The following is an 18,655-nucleotide window of genomic DNA, read 5'->3' as shown; positions in this document are numbered from 1 at the left end:
TCGTTGAGAAACGACTCTTAGAAATGCTCATTTCGATCAGAATACCAATTTTTGGTCAGAGATAATATGAAGAATCAATTTTTAATCAACTGAAACTCAAATTTACATATAAGCGAATTTATTATTAAATTAATTTTTTGAAAATCACTTTTATACCAAATTGATATACAAATTTTTGACACAATTGAACTGTGGTAATCCAATCTTCAACATAAAAGTTCATTTTCGACGAACTTTAATCTTAAAAATATATTTTTTTGCCAAATCGAATTAAGAAAAACCAAGTTTTAATCGAATCAAACTTTAGAATACCATTTTTTACCAAAATAGATATTTTTCATTCAATCAAACCAATGGAAGATAGTGTTAGAAGAACTTAAACATATAAAAGGCAATTTTAGACCAATTTATTCTTTAAAAGGCCAACTTTTGACCAAAATAAACCGAGAAGCCGATTTTTGAAGAAATTAAACCTGAAAATTCCAATAGTTGTCCAAATTGAACTTATAAAGGTCAGTTTGTGGCCAAATTTAACTTTGGAATACCAAATTTCAATCAAATCGAATTAGATAAAATCAATTGTTGATTAAATATAACATTGAAAGTCAAATTTTAGTTCCCAATTACCAATGAATAGCCAATTTTCTACAATTGAAATACAAATTTTTCTCCAAATTGAACTCATAGAAACCAATTATGGATTGACCTACTTTTTAATACCAATTTTTGAATGAATATTAATTGAAAATGTCAAGTTGCATCTAAAAGTCCAATTTTAGTCCGAAATTTACTATAAGAAGCCCATTTTCGACAGAATTGGAATCAAGCCAATTATTCTCCAAATTGAATGTATGAACGCCAGTTTCTGATAAAACTGAACTTTGGAATACCAATGCTGACTAAATCGAACTTGATTAAAACGATTTTTGATTGAATATAACTGTAAAAATCTAATTTTAGTCCGAAATTGACTATAAGAAGCCCATTTTCGACAAAATTGGAATCAGGCCAATTATTTTCCAAATTGAATGTATGAACGCCAGTTTCTGATAAAACTGAACTTTGGAATACCAATGCTGACTAAATCGAACTTGATTAAAACGATTTTTGATTGAATATAACTGTAAAAATCTAATTTTAGTCCGAAATTGACTATAAGAAGCCCATTTTCGACAAAATTGGAATCAGGCCAATTATTCTCCAAATTGAATGTATGAACGCCAGTTTCTGATAAAACTGAACTTTGGAATACCAATGCTGACTAAATCGAACTTGATTAAAACGATTTTTGATTGAATATAACTGTAAAAATCTAATTTTAGTCCGAAATTGACTATAAGAAGCCTATTTTCGACAAAATTGGAATCAGGCCAATTATTCTCCAAATTGAATGTAGGAACGCCAATTTATGATAAAACTGAACTTTGGAATACCAATGCTGACTAAATCGAACTTGATTAAAACGATTTTTGATTGAATATAACTGTAAAAATCTAATTTTAGTCCGAAATTGACTATAAGAAGCCCATTTTCGACAAAATTGGAATCAGGCCAATTATTCTCCAAATTGAATGTAGGAACGCCAGTTTCTGATAAAACTGAACTTTGGAATACCAATGCTGACTAAATCGAACTTGATTAAAACGATTTTTGATTGAATATAACTGTAAAAATCTAATTTTAGTCCGAAATTTACTATGAAAAGCCCATTTTCAACAAAATTGGTACCAGGCTAATTATTCTCCAAATTGAATGTATGATCGCCAGTTTCTGATAAAACTGAACTTTGAAATACCAATGCTGACTAAATCGAACTTGATTAAAACGATTTTTGATTAAATATAACTGTAAAAATCTAATTTTAGTCCGAAATTTACTATGAGAAGCCCATTTTCAACAAAATTGGTACCAGGCCAATTATTCTCCAAATTGAATGTATGATCGCCAATTTATGATAAAACTGAACTTTGGAATACCAATGCTGACTAAATCGAACTTGATTAAAACGATTTTTGATTAAATATAACTGTAAAAATCTAATTTTAGTCCGAAATTTACTATGAGAAGCCCATTTTCAACAAAATTGGTACCAGGCCAATTATTCTCCAAATTGAATTTATGATCGCCAATTTATGATAAAATTGACCTTGGAATCTCAATTTTCCACTATATGTAACTTCATTTTTAATCTTCAAAAGGCCAATTAACTTTGGAAAGCCAGGACAATATTTATTTTAAGTTATGATGGTCAATTTCCGATTAAATTTCTAGAGTACCATTTTCGAACCAAATGGAAATTTGAGGGAAGATGATGAACTCAAAAACCGATTTTTATTGTCCAAATTAAGTTTGTGAAAGCTAATTTTATTCAAACAATACTTCATATAATCATGTAATGCCATATAATTAATGTTATAATCGGTATATATAAAGATGTTTATCTTGATTCAATACAAGTCATTTGAAATTATCATTGGTAACTTAATCTGGCTGCAATTAATAAAAAATCAATTTCACTAAATACTTTTTGATTTATTATTAAAATATTAAGTCAATTTTTAAACGTTGAGCTTCATCTTGATTATATTAGTTTTTAAACGAGCACTAATTTAGATAAAATAATTTATAATTATAATTATCAATCGAATGTTTGTTTAATCAATAAAATTCTGGTAATAGCTAAGCTTATTTGATTTATTAGTCGAGTAATATGATATTATGAGAAAAGTTGATTCGTTTTTCTGTAAATAAAATACTAAATAGAGCGTGTTTTCCTATGGTAAATATTGCCACGTGGTGTTGTGAGTTAGGAATGTCTTAAATATATTATACTACATACTTTATCATATACGAAGACCACTTTAGCAGAGTAGGTAAAAGAGAACGAAGAAGAATGGTAGGAGAGTTTTAGGAAGAATCTGTTACATAAGGGTGTGGTGATGAAAAATCCATAAAGTTTTCTTAACAAAATCAAGATCTGGAAGAATATTTTAAGTTTTATACCACTTTGTGATTTAGGAATAATCAGACAATTGATTTATCGGCGTATGAAGACAGGTGTTTCGATTGAAAGAAAGTCAGGATCAGACAAAAAAGCAAAAGAAAATGTTAATAAAGAAGAGAGAGTCAGTTTGGGAACATTGGGCAGAAGAAATTTCAAAATCGATAAGAAATATGTGAGCCGCATTCTAAAGAAACAGAATGTAGTTAAAAAATCAAGAAAATCAGCAATCAAATATTCTGAGAAGCAACAAATGGAACAAAAATCAAAACTTAAAAGTCTCAGTGACAACAAGTTCTCCCGGCTAAAAGTTTGGAAATCATTTTCGCCGTATTTTACTTTTGTTGGGGGGGAAATAACGAATAATGAGGATGGCAACAAAGTGAATTCGGAAGTGTATTTCAAAAGATACGAAAACGGAAAAGTTCAACTCGAAGGTGCTAGTATGGTGGTCGTGGTCGCTCTTGATCATACATTTGCTTTCTGGATCTATATTAATAATAATAATCATAAAGAAAAAGCATCCTGAAGGAAATTTTGTGCTTTGGTCAGATATGGCTATTGCTCATTATTGAAAGGACGTTGAGTGGTCTAGGAATGCTCCTAATGTTCCTAAACTGAAACCATTTGAACATTTAGCGAAATTTGCAACGAAACTTATATTCTGAAGATTGGGAAGCAACTACACATGATAAATTGAAGAAGATAATTTTGGCAAACGCCAGATTCAGTATATCATGATTGAATGCAGTATTCGAAAACAAAAATAAGTGAAGCCAGCCGATTGCGTACTGATTCAGTTACATTAACTGTTTGTAGTTATAGTATATTAACCATTGTTTCATTGAGTACAGTCCAAATAATTAAATTAAAATAAATAGTTTGTACAGATTTTTTTATTCCTTCCCCATAATTACATCACTAAGAATCAAATGTGATATCTAATAATAATAATAATAAAAATACAAGGAAACAGCTAATATGCTATGTCACTTCTGTGAAATAAAATCATTCTTGTAAAATAACATTAATTATGATTGGTTTTCAAAATGAAAAACTATAAAGTGCTACGTGCTATCGATAAGGATCAAAATGGATTCAGACAACATTCTTTTGGTAAATTCCTTTAGTTAATTAAAGTTGTTCCATGATGTATCCCCATAGTATTTGATTCATATAGTTCGTTCCATGTGGGAAATGATGCATACGTTACCAAATTTCTATCGTAGGCGTGGTATTGGTATTTTGAAATTTGCAACATATTATAATGTCCCTTTCAACATCCTCATGTTTTTCATTATTACAAAGTTTCGTTAAGTCACGTTATCCACAGTGGAATTTAATCCTAAAGGGTTACACTGGATATAAACTGAAAGATAATTAAAAGAGAATCCTTGCTTTAGGACGACGCGAAGCGTCTTTATGATCTTTTGTGACGATGGAAAACAGTGACGCTTCTATATAATTTAGAAGTTACAAAAAAAGTGTATTAAAGTTTCCAGCTCTGAAAGAGTGATAATTTATATCTAGCGAGTTAATTTAAAAATGTTGAGGTGCAGCTAGACGGACTTTTGAGCAGAAAAGCAGAAAATTTTCATGTTATTTAATTTGAAATTACCACCAGCACAAAAATTCAAATATTGGAGAAATAATAAGCAATTAAAGTGAATTAAAACGGATATATAAAAGAAAATGTCGCAAAAAACCAAAGGAATCAAATAAAAAGATTTGAAAAATAAAAAATTGACTATACAAACAAAGAAAACTATGATCAACGGTAATTATGAAAATTCTTAGTCCAGTGAAAATCGTAGGGCAGGAAAAACAAATAAAGAAATGTTATAACTGAATGGGTGTGAATTAAAAGTGAAAGAATGTAGCTGGAGATGTATAAAAGCAAGGATCTGGTGGAATAACTATACTAAAGTGGTCAAAAGACGTAGAAGACTCAGAAGCAGCGAAAAATTTTCATAAGGCACCAGTTGCAAGATGGGAAGAGAAACATGAGATCGGAAAGAAACAAGTAAAATGATGAACCGAGACTGACACAATTTATTAAATATTTTTCGAAATTCGACGATACTATTGAGTTAACATGTTGATATATTTATGTTTAATATTCACATTATATTTTATATTCTCATATACTATGACCACAGAAAAAACTGAGTTTTCCATTTCGTTACAGAGCCCTGCAAATCACCATCAAAAGGAAGTTCTGTCTTCTAAACCCAGTCAACATTTAGTTAAAGTATCTTCCCGAAATGGACCATTAACATCAAAGGCTTCATTAACGTACTTAAAGGTAAGTTCAAATGTTCAAATTATTAGATATCAAAATATTATTTCAGTTTCATAATTATTTCGAATTTGTTGCTTTCAAATCTTCTTTCAGTGTCTACTATTGTCTGTATACAATTTGCACTTGAAATATTTTATGTTAAAATTAACAAATTACAGTTACAGGAACGGTTGGAGATTGTATTTTACCATTATAATTGTTTAAATTTCGTACATTAATATTTTTGATATATTGATATTTTCTTATCCATTTGTCATATTAATTATTGTCTAGACTCAAATGTGTTTAATATTTGTTCCGTCAAATGACCTAGACATTTCTAATCGTTTATTTTGTAATTTATCAGTAGGCCTGAAAACGAAACTAGGTAAACACGTTTAAACTGCATTTTGTTTATTTGACTAATGATCGTACAAAATGTACCAACAACAATTCAATCGGGGTGTTATTCTGAACAAACCTTGAACTTAATAATTTCATTTCGCACTCCAGAAGATTCAATATATTTAAAAAATTTTAATTGTGGGGCATAAAATAATAAATAAACAGTACCACTCATTGGAAAATAATTCAAAAAATGAAAAGATATTTAAACAGTTCTGAAAAATTTTATGGATCAAAATTTTCTGATATTACTTTTGGTATCTAGAAATGTAATTTTTCATTCAATCTATTCAGAAGTTCTAAACTTTTTCGTTTGTCCGAATCCACTTCCCTTCCAGCAATTTTTTGACTTTGAAACTGCAGGTAATTGGAGGAAGCAAGGGTCAGCCTTGGATACGATCTACCAGAAGTTATAAAAAATTCATACGTCGTTTTACATGAGAATTTAGTAGCGTTTGGGCTTATATTTGATTTAGATTGATTGGCCAGTTATTATTGAAACTTTCCACGCGACATTACATTCTTACCAGGTCAAAACAGTTGAAGAATATAGTCACAAGTAAATAAAAACATTTACCAGGTGGCTAGCGGCGTGGCAGAGACATTCGGGTGGAAAAAAACAGTCACGGACACGATTGGTCTTCTCAATTAATCGGTGGCCGTGGCTACTCCGCGCTGTAGAAGTACACTGTTTAACATTTGGTTATGGAGCCTCTAACACTATGGTGGCCGGCAATGCGCATCTGGAAGCAAGTAACAACCAGCTTTTCCGTTGGCAACATGGGTTCCCTCAAATCCGTCTCTTGTCCTACTATATCGTCTCTAATGTACAAAGTTCGTCAAACAAAGAATTGTACAAAAAAGGTTCTTTATTTTGAGACACACACAGAATGGAATGAACATGCACTGTTCTCTTCTTCTTTTTTTAGCATGCTGAACACGTTATGAACCATCCACGTGTTTAGTTAGGTGAACGTCGCTTACCAGCGTAGTTGAACAAGGTCTATAAAGTTAATAATTCATACTTTCATTTAATAAAATAGCGCTCGCGCCCTTAATATAACTCTAATTGATATAGACTAAACATGAACATGAAGTAAATATTTAGAAAATAATTTGGAACTCTAATTACATTCTTTGTTTGTTGTTAGTTGTTCGTGAGGAAATCCACCAAATTGCGGCACAATTTTGATTTAAATTTTGACGTACTCACACACTTCAACTACTTTTCAAACTTTAAAAACTCACTTAAAATGGATGTAGTTGATTTTCGTAATATACTTTTTTGAATTAAAAAACTTGTGGTGATGACAACAATTAATTAAGCTAGGCACTATAATTTCCACGTGAAAATAATTTGTTTTTGCACAAATGCATACTTTTGACGCTAGATACAGGGTGCGGCAGCATAACTTCCTTTTTTAAAAAGTTCGCCATTTAGTCGGTAGATGTCGTAACGGAGTGCTAGTGGTCTCGTTCAAGAGGGGGGACTATAAAGTTTTGTCCCGGCACAGTTCAGTCGCCATCATGCGTTGGAACAGTGAGGAGCGTGCGTTTGCCGTTGAGGTTTACTTTTCGAGCGGATGTTCTGTGATCGCAACCCAGCGCGCCTTTCGGAATCGCTTTAATTTAGCCCCCTTGGCCCCTGTCCCGGACCGGAAATCAATTGTTACGTGGGTCACTACGTTCAGACAAACTGCAAGTGTGACAAGACGAAGAACTGGAGTCCCTCGGCCCATTAGATCACCGGAGAACATTGAGTTAGTTAGAACTTCAGTGTTGCGATCACCACGGCGTTCTGCGCGCAAACATGCGTCTGCCCTTGGACTTTCCGATCGTTCTGTGAGGAGAATACTTCATGATGATCTTCATTTTCATCCATACAAGATGGCAATTGTGCAGGAACTTTCTGAACGTGACTTCAATTCTCGGAGGAACGCGTGTGAGGTTTTTCTGGAAGTCGTTCCTGAGGACGCTATTGTTTTTTTTAGTGATGAAGCCCATTTTCATTTGTGTGGATCCGTAAACAAACAAAACATGCGCTACTGGGCTGATACCAATCCTCGACAATTGCATCAACGGCCTTTGCATTCACCTAAAGTCACAGTGTGGTGTGCAATTTACTCACGTGGAATTATTGGTCCCTGGTTCTTTGAGGAAAATGAAGTCACAGTGACAGTGAATTCGCACCGGTATGTAAACATGTTACAGGAATTTTTTTTCCCACGGCTAGATGAGTTGGACTTAGGGGACACTTGGTTCCAACAAGACGGAGCAACGGCACACACTTCAAGAACATCGATGGCTGTTTTGAGGGAACACTTCCCAGAGCGCCTTATCTCAATTAGGGGCGATTTGGAGTGGCCAGCCCGCTCTCCCGATTTGACCCCTTGTGATTATTTCCTATGGGGTTTTTTGAAATCCCGTGTGTATGTGAACCGTCCAAGGACCCTACAAGATTTGAAGACGAACATCCAGGAAGAAATTGCCAACATAACGCCTGCTATGCTGGCAAGAGTCATGACAAACGCCAGAAATCGGTTTACTCAGTGTATGGAGAATGGGGGACGTCACCTAACTGATTTGATCTTCAAAACTCAGTAAAACAAAACTTTATGTATGTGCCTGTATTATAAAAAACGAATAAAAATTTTCTGATTCATACAATAAGTTTTATTAACTTTTGAAAAAAGGAAGTTATGCTGCCGCACCCTGTATTAAGAATTGGATCTTGTGACGAATATCATAAATTTAATTCGAAAAAAAAATTCTTCACCTGTTTATATAATTATTAAATGTGTTTCTAGGGTTTCGTATAATCGAAAATATCGTTCGAAACGGTAACTGAGCATAAAAAAATACTATTTATCAAAAGTATTAATTATCCAACATTACTATCTAACCTAGATGACCAAATAGAAAATATCAATTTGTTTTTTATCATTTCCACGAGTTGTAGTACGTGGGACGTCTGACGATACACGTATCGTTCAAAATTATAGTATTAAAAAAAAGTAATCGTCTTTTTTTGCTGGAACAAAATATTTTTGTGGGTATGTGCTCCCGTTAACCCAATTGTCTAATCGTTGTAGAAGATATCTGATTTTTCCCATGTCCAAACGGCATTTTTTGTAGTAATTTCGCGCGTGGGTTTTTGTCTTAAATTCTTTATCGATCTCGTAAGGCACGAACTAGTTCGCGCGTAGGCAGGAATGAAATAAAAGAGAAAAAGGCTGTCAATCACCGGAATAGAAACGAACAATTTTTTTTCTGTTCGAAAAAAAAAACAAAAGAATCTAATACCGTTGAATACTATTTCACATGATTTTTATATCCAATTCAATTCTCCATTTCAATTCACTTAGCGGTTATTGTTTCACTATGAGGTATCATTTTCACCACACTTATTTTTTCTGATCGACGTCTGCTTAATAAAAACAAGCAATAATATACAACGTGTTTAAATGTTCTCCTATAATTTTAAAACTCCAGGCTATTCGAAAAATCTTCCAACAGAAATTCAATCAGATCTGTTAAATGGATATCATAGAGTATATGAAATCCTTGCATACATTGCTCCCGTTCCTACATAGGCCAAACAAATTGACGTATTTCCGTCAGGACACGGTAGCACTCGTCTGTTATCAACACCGATATATGAATTTACATGAATGAAAGACAGCTTGACAATAGTTTTTTTAATTAGTTATGAATGACGTTGAATTCTTATAAGGTTCGATTAGGCTAGATCGTTATGGATGAAATTGAGTTTAAATAGTATAAGCAAGATTAGATCGTTAAAGATGGAGTCAAGTTTTCATAGAATTTGTTTTTATCTTAAAAATATGCATATAAAATACGTGTTAAGCCAAAGAACATCTGTCAGGGTATAATTCGCTGTCACTTTTGGTAGCAAACATAAATATATGAGAAACAACTATTCGTAAGTTCTTTTTGCAGTCAATGCTACTGATCGCTTGACAAGCAAGTTCAATAGATGCGTGACTTAACCTCATTAGTGTGTGCTGTATAGAATTTTTACATCGGATTTGAAATTTCATGAGTGATATGACATAAAAAGATTGATAATTTCACCAAAAGAAAATAAAAACGGTCTAAAGTCTGTTCCTTTTTAATATCCTCATCTTGCCTCTAGATTGTCACTCCCCTCTTCCATTCTTTCATGATCGACTGTTTTTCATTTGGAGAGTTATCCCTTGGTCTGATTTTCGCTTCTTTATCGGTCTAGTATTGTTTTTCCCGAGATTTGCCTGAGAATTTCAATTTCTGTGGGCTGTTTCGTTTTAGATGTTCTTAAATAGGTCATTATAAGTTCGATTGATGAGAAAAAAATAAATTATATTGACTTGATTAGAATTCTATTTCGCTCAATGAGTCATAAAAAAATGCTTTGACGGTTGCGTGGTCAGTTTGTCAAATTGTAGTCAAATGGTCGCGGGTTAAAGTCTGACTGTACTGATAGTTCCTGACTGTAAGTTTCCGTTACATATATATTCACACTTTACATCCAAAAATTCATTTTTACGGCAATTGAATTAATTTTTTTCAAAAACTGGTGCTCGTCGGGTATTTGTTTATTAAAAATTGTGCTTATGAGGTCGAATGTTTGAATGAGGTAATGATCATTAAAGTGAAATAAAATAACTGCACTTTCTCTAACTCAAATATTTGTAAATTGTCCCAAAGATAGATAATATTATTTACAAATATATAATTTGTTTATTTTCAGTCTGTTCATAGTAACAAAGACTACTCTTCGTCAGAATATGGGTCATCGCATTTACATCATACAAGCAGTTCATCGAATAAGCTTATGAGCACTTCTTGCCATAACGGCGTCTCCAGGACTTCATTAATCCACACAGATGTAAGTGTTTACAGTGTTTTTTTTATAGAATAAGAATTTTAAACTAACAAAAAAGTTATTAGGAATTAATTCAATTGATACGTGAAGTTATAGTGTATAAGTGTAGAGTTTCAGAGTTTTTATAAAAAGAACCATTTTGAAAACGATATATTATAGATATTTTCGACATAATTTCACGTATATTTAGTTTAAATTACGAAAATACTACAATATACAGTATGCATTAATAAAATAAGTCAGATAAATATCATTTTGTGAGATCATGAGGAAAACATTTATTAACATTCTAACATCTTTGTAAAAAACGTTTTTGTGCTTTTCAAATTATCTTTTAGTTGTTCAAGAATTCAGAATCTGACATAAATTGCTATTTTTAATAAGGGTTTAAGTATTTTTTATATATATTAAAATTTAACAGTAAATTTGATTATAAATATCTGAACAATTTAAAAAACTTTCGAATCTGTTAGGATGGTAGGATTCACCTTCAATTTTTTCAACAACCTTTCATCGCTTTTCGCCTTCATTTCTTCATTTGCATTGACTTCTCTACATTGTCTTATACTTTCCCTCAAAAGTTGTCTCCAGCCTCTCTTAGTTGTGAGTTTGATTCAAATTCGTTCTAAAATCATGACGTAAAAAGATATTAAACAGCTTTATAAATAAAAATGAACCTAAAATAATAGGTTTTCGCAAAGCATTTCATTTTATATTTTTGTAAATTGTGAACATTCTGATATCAAAAACTGTGTTAGAAAATCCAAACTTCTCATGATAAATTAATCTTTACTTGGTCAAACTCCAATGGAAACTCTTGAAACTTCACAAACAAGATAAATAAGGTTGGGTTGTTGTTCCGTAGATAATTAATCCAAATTTGCAAAATCAAATTATGATATTCCAAACCCCCAAACATTTACATTCTCCCATATATGTGCTACACATTTTAGAAGGTATCTTAAGGTAATTAATCTGCGACTCCCATTTAGATTTGGTACTCACAAATAGAGTAAATCATAAAAAATGAAATGACTTAACAACTTCTCTATTAGTTCATAAAAAACGTATGATAATATGTTATTATCGCTTTTCTTGATTAAATGTATCGTGTCGTTTCAACGAGCAGTGGATTCTACCGAATCCAGGATAAAATCATTCCCTTGTGAGATCGTAAAGGCCTTCGGTAAACAGAAATAAAGGTTTATTAGAATTTCCCAAGAGCACTTCTATTCAAGGTAGTAACAACAAAAGCATGTTACAAAGTCATATATTTGATTTGATTAAAAGTTAGTGACGCAAATGCTGAGATATTTTTCTGGAACGGGTCTTCAAAATTTATTCCCGCAGAGAGAAATTGCAAAAATTGTATAACTTTGCATTCTTCAATCAATCTAAATGTACGAGTGTATGCAAAAAATGTGGCGAATAGTTTTATTGAAAGCAAAATAAAAAGCTAAAAGTTCTCAACAAATCAAGTTACAACTTGTCACGCGTGTCGACATTTGTAGCAACTGTTTTGACATCATAATTTCCCATTAAAAACTAATTAATTTCACCAACATTCCACAAATTTAAATATAATCTCTTGTGTGTAATTTAATGGTACACGATCTTAATGGGGACCCACATAGTAGATGATTGATTCCGGGTATCCCTTGGATACTTGAGTTTCATTAAGGTACCAACTTTCGTACTTTATTTTGTATATGTGTGACTGTAACCACAATACTTACAGATAATTATAACCTTTTATACAATAGGATTTTACAGTATTTAAGAGCGGTCTGTAAACAGATAGATGTCTTAATATTCTGGCGTTCGTTCGAGTATTTATCTACTTATTTTATTATTTAACGATTTAATAAATCCTAGTGCCATTGAATTATTTCATTGAACAAACTACAACAAAAGAATGGAGACTTCTATGAATAATACTTTTTGGTATTATATGTGTATCTCATATGAGATGTTACTGTTCACCATTTTAGATTAGATCTTACACATTGTACAATTATTTATGGCATTCTAAACCTGTCATTGAATGCGAATGATGTAGGAAATTGACAATGTACCTTTTTTCAAAAAAAAAAACTCTCCGATTCTGAGCGTTTTTTGACAAACTTGGACTAGTTGAAAGAAGAATTATTCTCAAATACCGCAGCGCAAGAAATGGAAATGATTTTCAGTTCGATTTCTGAAATTGTCAAAAAAATAAACAGTATTTACAAGCAAGAACCGGAAAAATGCGAATCTACTAAAAGAACCAACAGATAAAGAAATTTAAGAACAGACAGATAATTTATTAACTATTAAATACGACGAGGAAGATATAGAAAACATAATATGCAGAATAATTTGGAAAATTTGGAATGAAGAACAATTTTCTGAGAAACAGAATATTGGAATATCACTCTGGATGTGGTGTGCAAAGTTTTATCTAGAGTTGAAAGAAATATACTGAATGAGTATCAATAAAAATAGTGGGAGAATACCAAAAAGATTTCGGGGAAATCTAGACCTACGTATTGGGAAAAATGGAGATAGAGAGATAGCAAGATACAAACAGGGATTACTTATCACCATAAACAGCATAAATAAGGAAATAGAAAGATCATTATGTAAAGAAAAATAGGCTGCAAGAAGTGTAAACCAAGCGAAAACAAAGGATATGGTGTTAAGCCGGAGAATGAAGCGGAAGAGAACAGAAAATATAAAATAGAAAGCTTCTAAATACTTGGGGACAACACTTACAAACCTTGAGATCATTAAGTAATTTCATAAGATCAAAGGAGTTATCTCGAGCAACCAAACCAAACATGGGTTTTAACAAAGGCAATAGAAATAAAAGTGGATATATGGGAAAGGGAAATATTGAGAAGAATATTTGGGGGAAAAAACGAATGAAGGAGAAGAGAAGCTCACTTAGAACTGAGGAATTTGTATAAATACCTATCAAAATATAAAAACGCTCGGTTGGTGCATACCAGAAGCATTCTAAAAAATAGATATGCAAATATGCAAATAGGAATATTGACAAATGGAAAGGAGGTAAAAGAATAAAAGGGAAGCCAAAAGAAACATGGTGGGTGCAGTCCAATGGATCGTATGTTGCGTCAAAAACTCACAATTCGTCTATAAATTTATAACTTGTTTTATGGGACAAAATCTAAATAAATTGATCGTTTAGTTTAATGGATACTCTAATCAAAATGAAGAACAGAACAAGTAGGGCGAACATAAACAAGCATATATATTATAATCAACGAAATTTCATTTTTATAGTTTTTTAAACACAATTTTATCACGGTTTTAATGTAGCCAATCTGCCGAACAAAAAGTGGGTGACCAAAAAAGAAACATTTTAGTCGTACGCGAACATTCGAATCACGTTATTCGCGAGAAGGATAACTTGAAAAATCTCGACTTAGAGGTCGAATGATATAATAAGCAATAATATTAATAGTTCTTTCTACCTTCTCGACTTTTTATAAACGAGTTTGGTGGGCGGGTAATTTTTTTGTTCGGCAATAAAACAATTCTTATCGCTTGTCGATGGTGCAAGCAATTAGTCATTGCATACTGCAGGGGACTTATCAGCACTGCAATAAATTATTTGATCATTAAGGAGAGTCAGCGATGTTGAAATATTAACATGTATTAAGAAATATATTGTTAAATAGGATATATTAGAGCAAATAGGGTTTGAAAACGTGGATGAGACGCAAGACACAAAATTCTAGTTTTCTAATACACAATAGAAGAGATTATTACAGTGAAACAAAGAAAAAAATGGAGATTATAAACAAGAATACCTTTAGAATTAATATATAGATACATATTAGCTCTATCCTTTCGTTCCGCCCGTGACTCAGTATCAAAATAGACAATATCGAGCAGAGCACGGTGATTAAAGACTTGTGTTGACCACAATGCAAATTCTTGGTATGGTATACGGTAATTATATCTTCATAACTTATTCTTGTATTGTAGTAGATCAATTTTGTAGAACCAGATTCTCAAAAATCGATTTTTATACCATAGCTTCGTACCACGTCTCATATTATTTTGTTATTATTCCTTATAATATCAAAACAACGCATCTTCAAACAACTTGTAATTGATTTTGTAAAGATGCCAATCTTTCAATGTGTTCTAATTGTTTTCATCACGTTTCATTGTTGGAGAGTGTATCCGCAAACTCGAAACACAATTTTGGCTTTATTGTTTTTCAAAATATTTTCCATCAAGATTCACTGTTGCATGTTTCCGAACCAATTGTGGAAGCAATTGTTTCATTCCGATTGGGGTATCCCCAAAACATGAAGTGCTTCGTGCGCAAACAACTTTTGTTGGATTTGGCTCGTCTTGAAAGACCCCACACAGTCAATTCTTGGTTAGTTTCGGGTTCATATGCATAGATCCATGATTCGTCGCCTGTTACGATCTTATAGACGTCTTTGAAAGCACTGCTATATAATTTTTTCAGTATTTTTTCGCATTAATTGACACGAGCTTGTTTTAGAACCGATTGTGAGTATGCGGTTTACAACCCGAACGTATCTTTTTGATGTTTATGCGAATTGATACCCAAGTATGCCTCTATCTCTCGGTATAACACATGACGATCTTCCAATATTAGTTTACGCACAGCATCGATGTTTTCTGGCACAACAGGCGATTTTGGACGACCTTTATCCTGTAGCGACCACGATTGAAGTCGAAGTGAGTTGATCGGCACACTGTTTTTGGTTTGATCCACGTCGAAAGTCATAGAAAATGTTTCAAGTATCTGTAAATAATTGAAATAGCATTCGTATGACAACACGTTCTGTGTACGATCACGATTAAAAATGACAAACTTTTTGATGGCAATGTCAGATTTGAGATATTCACTTGCCATAAGTAGCAATCCTCGTACATACTCTTCAAGCTTGATATTAAGTTTGAACACTTGACACTTGATGTATATCATATGTTGAAGATAATTAGATTTGGATGAGAGTTTGATTCAATGATGTATAGGAAAATAATCAATTTTTATATCATGTTATTTTATTTAGAAACAGTGGTCTTACGGATAAAAACTATCAGATTGCATTCAAATATTATTCTCCAGTAGATTGTTCCATTTCACAAAATAAGTTACCATTATTTATATATATTTCAATGAAAATTCAAATGAAAGCGAGAATTGATTTGGTAATTTTATACTTTCGCGGTCCCCTCGTTTTTTGACTCTAGAAAATCGAAAAATCATCCGATTTCGATGAAGTTTTTTAAAAATCGCGGATTTATGTAAAAAAAAAGGGAAATATCTCACCTGGAGATTTCATATAGTTTTATGTGATCATAAACGTACTTCTTCGCACACAATCGTTCATCATAATTTTTTTACAAAACATAAAACGCAGTTCATATATTTTTTTGTCAATCTATAAAAAAAAACGAACATTTTGGAAGAAAAAATTGATAAATGTTTGTTTATTCATTTTTTATCTCACTTAAAGATTTCTGACTTTAAATGTTATCATAGACGATCTAGAAAATCAAAATTTTTTGTTAAAATCATCGTTTTTACGGCGAGTTTATATAAAAAAATATAGGAAATATCTGACTTGAAGATTTTATATGGTTATGATTTTAAATGTGGTCATAAATGCACTTCTTGAGATATAATCGTTCATAACTTTTGTGCCAAGCATCAAACGAAGTTCATAGGTTTCATTTGTTAATCTACAAAAATAACGAAAACATGATACATCAACATTTTTGTATAATTTGTTTTTTCAATTTGTTCATTTTTTTGTGTATATTATGAAAAAAAAATATAACAACCTCATTTGATTATTTGGGTGATTCCATTATAACTGTGATATTCAATGTCCTGTATTGTTTTTTTGTACTAGTCATTAATTAATAATCAATTAATAAAAATTTTGTGTTAATTGAATAATTCTTAAGATATTTAAACATTATTTTTATACAATATAACTTGCCACTTAAAGAAAACTTATACTACATCACTTGAATGTCAGTACCGTGTCATGTCCATTCCTAGAATTTACCGATAAATTATTAATTTTTTTTGTCGTAACAAATGATTTAAACTAATTACCTTATAAATTCTAATGTTTATGATCAAACTGAGGAAAATTGATGCACTTGTTGTTTAATATCTTAAGTTACCATGTCAGTACCGTGGATAAATGAGTCAGTACCGTGGAACTCAAAATCCGACATTTGTGTCTTGCTCGTGATACTTTGAAGTTGTAGTAAATTCCTCTTAGAGTTTTATTTTTACAGTAAAATAGATGAATAATATGCATAAAAAAGTTAGAAAAGTTAAATTTTAAAATCTTGAAATTTTGAATACAAAAAATCACAGTTAGAACGGAATCACCCATTTGGAAAAAAGTTATCCACAATTATACGTGAATGAGTGGATTTTCATGAACATTTAAAGCCCTGAACCCAATATAAGTTTTTATTTTTTTATTCCAATAATTTTTGTCATAAATCCGCCGTAAAAACGGAGATTTTCAAAAAAAATTAATTGAAATCGGATAATTTTTCGATTTTCTAGAGGCAAAAAACGAGGGGACCGCGAAAATATAAAATTACCATTGATTTATTTTCATATAAAAACATTTAAATTTCTACAATTGAAGATGTTAACGACAATCAGAAACTTTTATTAAATAAATTAAATATAAAAATGCGTAAAAAGTGAAAAAAATTGGGTTATTTTTAAATGTTTTTTCTGCTAATAGTACAGTAAAAGTATTTCTCAGACATCCATGTTTTTAATCTAAATTCGCTCAGCGATTAATCGCAATTTCAACGTTTTTGCTTTGCTCTTGGCAATAACCGTTGAGTGATTTAGGTGCTTTCACATTTTATATTATGGAAATCAGAATCGTGTCCAAGAATCAAAACTGAGTATTATAAAAATTTCAAAGCAAGCGTGGCAATTAATTGCTGATTCGAGAATATTTTCGGTTTTTAACATAACATGATAATTATTTTTGATACTTACATATTTTTATATGTTTTCGTTACTTCATCATCCTCATTTTATTGAATTAAAACAGGCAAAAAAGATGACGTTTCGAACTATATCGGTCTTTATCAAAATGTGATATGACAATTTCCATAATTATATTAATCAATAGATTACCTGCAATAGGAATATCAAAGTAATAAACTGTTTCAAGCGCAAAAAATATTTTTTCTTAGATGCTATATTTGAAAAAATGTAGCAGCAATAATCAAATTCTTAATTATACTGTTTAGATCTATTTTATCATTGACAGTATTGTCGTTCCTTTGTATTTAAATTTGTTTTAAATTCCGTTTAAAAAATTTTTGAATTTTTATACTTCTTTTGATCTTCCATAGTTTGTTAACGCAGTTTTATTTTGATGACCTTTTAATCTATTTTCTAAATACTGAAATATATGTCCTATGTAAAAGCGTGACTATGACTTACAATAATATTATGTTTGAGACCTACAATGGAAAAAGTTTAGTAGCAAAAAAACTATATATTTGTATATAAAAGATTACATACAACTTGGTTGGTTATAATATTGTATATCAAATATTAATTCAGTATTGTTTATATTCAGCAACCATATTGTGAAAATATTTATAATGATACGAAAAGTTCATGCTCTAATAGTAAAACAAAAAACTTCGCAACTTATCGCTGTAATCAGTAGATTTACATAAATAACACAAACATAACACATTAGATTTATAATATTTAGATACACAAGCGATATTGAAATAAAAATTGAAACCAATGCACTGCCAATAAAAAATTATGTGTTTTGACGTCATTTGTCTACTGGAAGAGCCATCTAAGGCTGTAAATGTGAAAATACAAAATAGGTGCTACAATATCTATATGATTAGCTATGATTTTGTTTTTATTTACAATAAAAAAATAGTAAAATTAATTAACAATGTAAACCAAAAGAGTTTTACATGAACTTTATTCAAGAAAATTAATTATATCACTAAATCTTTTGTTTCACTCGATATATAAAATGACGTCTTAGAGATACTCAATGTTGGT

At 31.2% G+C, this 18,655-nt stretch overlaps 1 protein-coding gene across 4 annotated transcripts in view; it reads left to right on the top strand.

The window, feature by feature from the left end:
* The window catches only part of LOC130899944 (dual specificity tyrosine-phosphorylation-regulated kinase 2), a 178,564-nt gene that overhangs the window by 120,050 nt on the left and 39,859 nt on the right, over nucleotides 1-18,655 (top strand). For all 4 annotated transcript variants that reach the window (XM_057810146.1, XM_057810145.1, XM_057810142.1 and 1 more), the window contains exons 2-3: nucleotides 5,190-5,306; nucleotides 10,438-10,575. In XM_057810146.1, the coding sequence (XP_057666129.1) occupies nucleotides 10,522-10,575 (54 nt within the window). In that variant the 5' untranslated portion in view covers nucleotides 5,190-5,306; nucleotides 10,438-10,521. The remainder of the gene's footprint in view (nucleotides 1-5,189; nucleotides 5,307-10,437; nucleotides 10,576-18,655) is intronic.

The sequence above is a fragment of the Diorhabda carinulata genome, chromosome 12, assembly GCF_026250575.1.
Source record: "Diorhabda carinulata isolate Delta chromosome 12, icDioCari1.1, whole genome shotgun sequence".
Taxonomy (NCBI): Eukaryota; Metazoa; Arthropoda; class Insecta; order Coleoptera; family Chrysomelidae; genus Diorhabda; species Diorhabda carinulata.
This window is presented reverse-complemented; position numbering and strand designations above follow the sequence as displayed.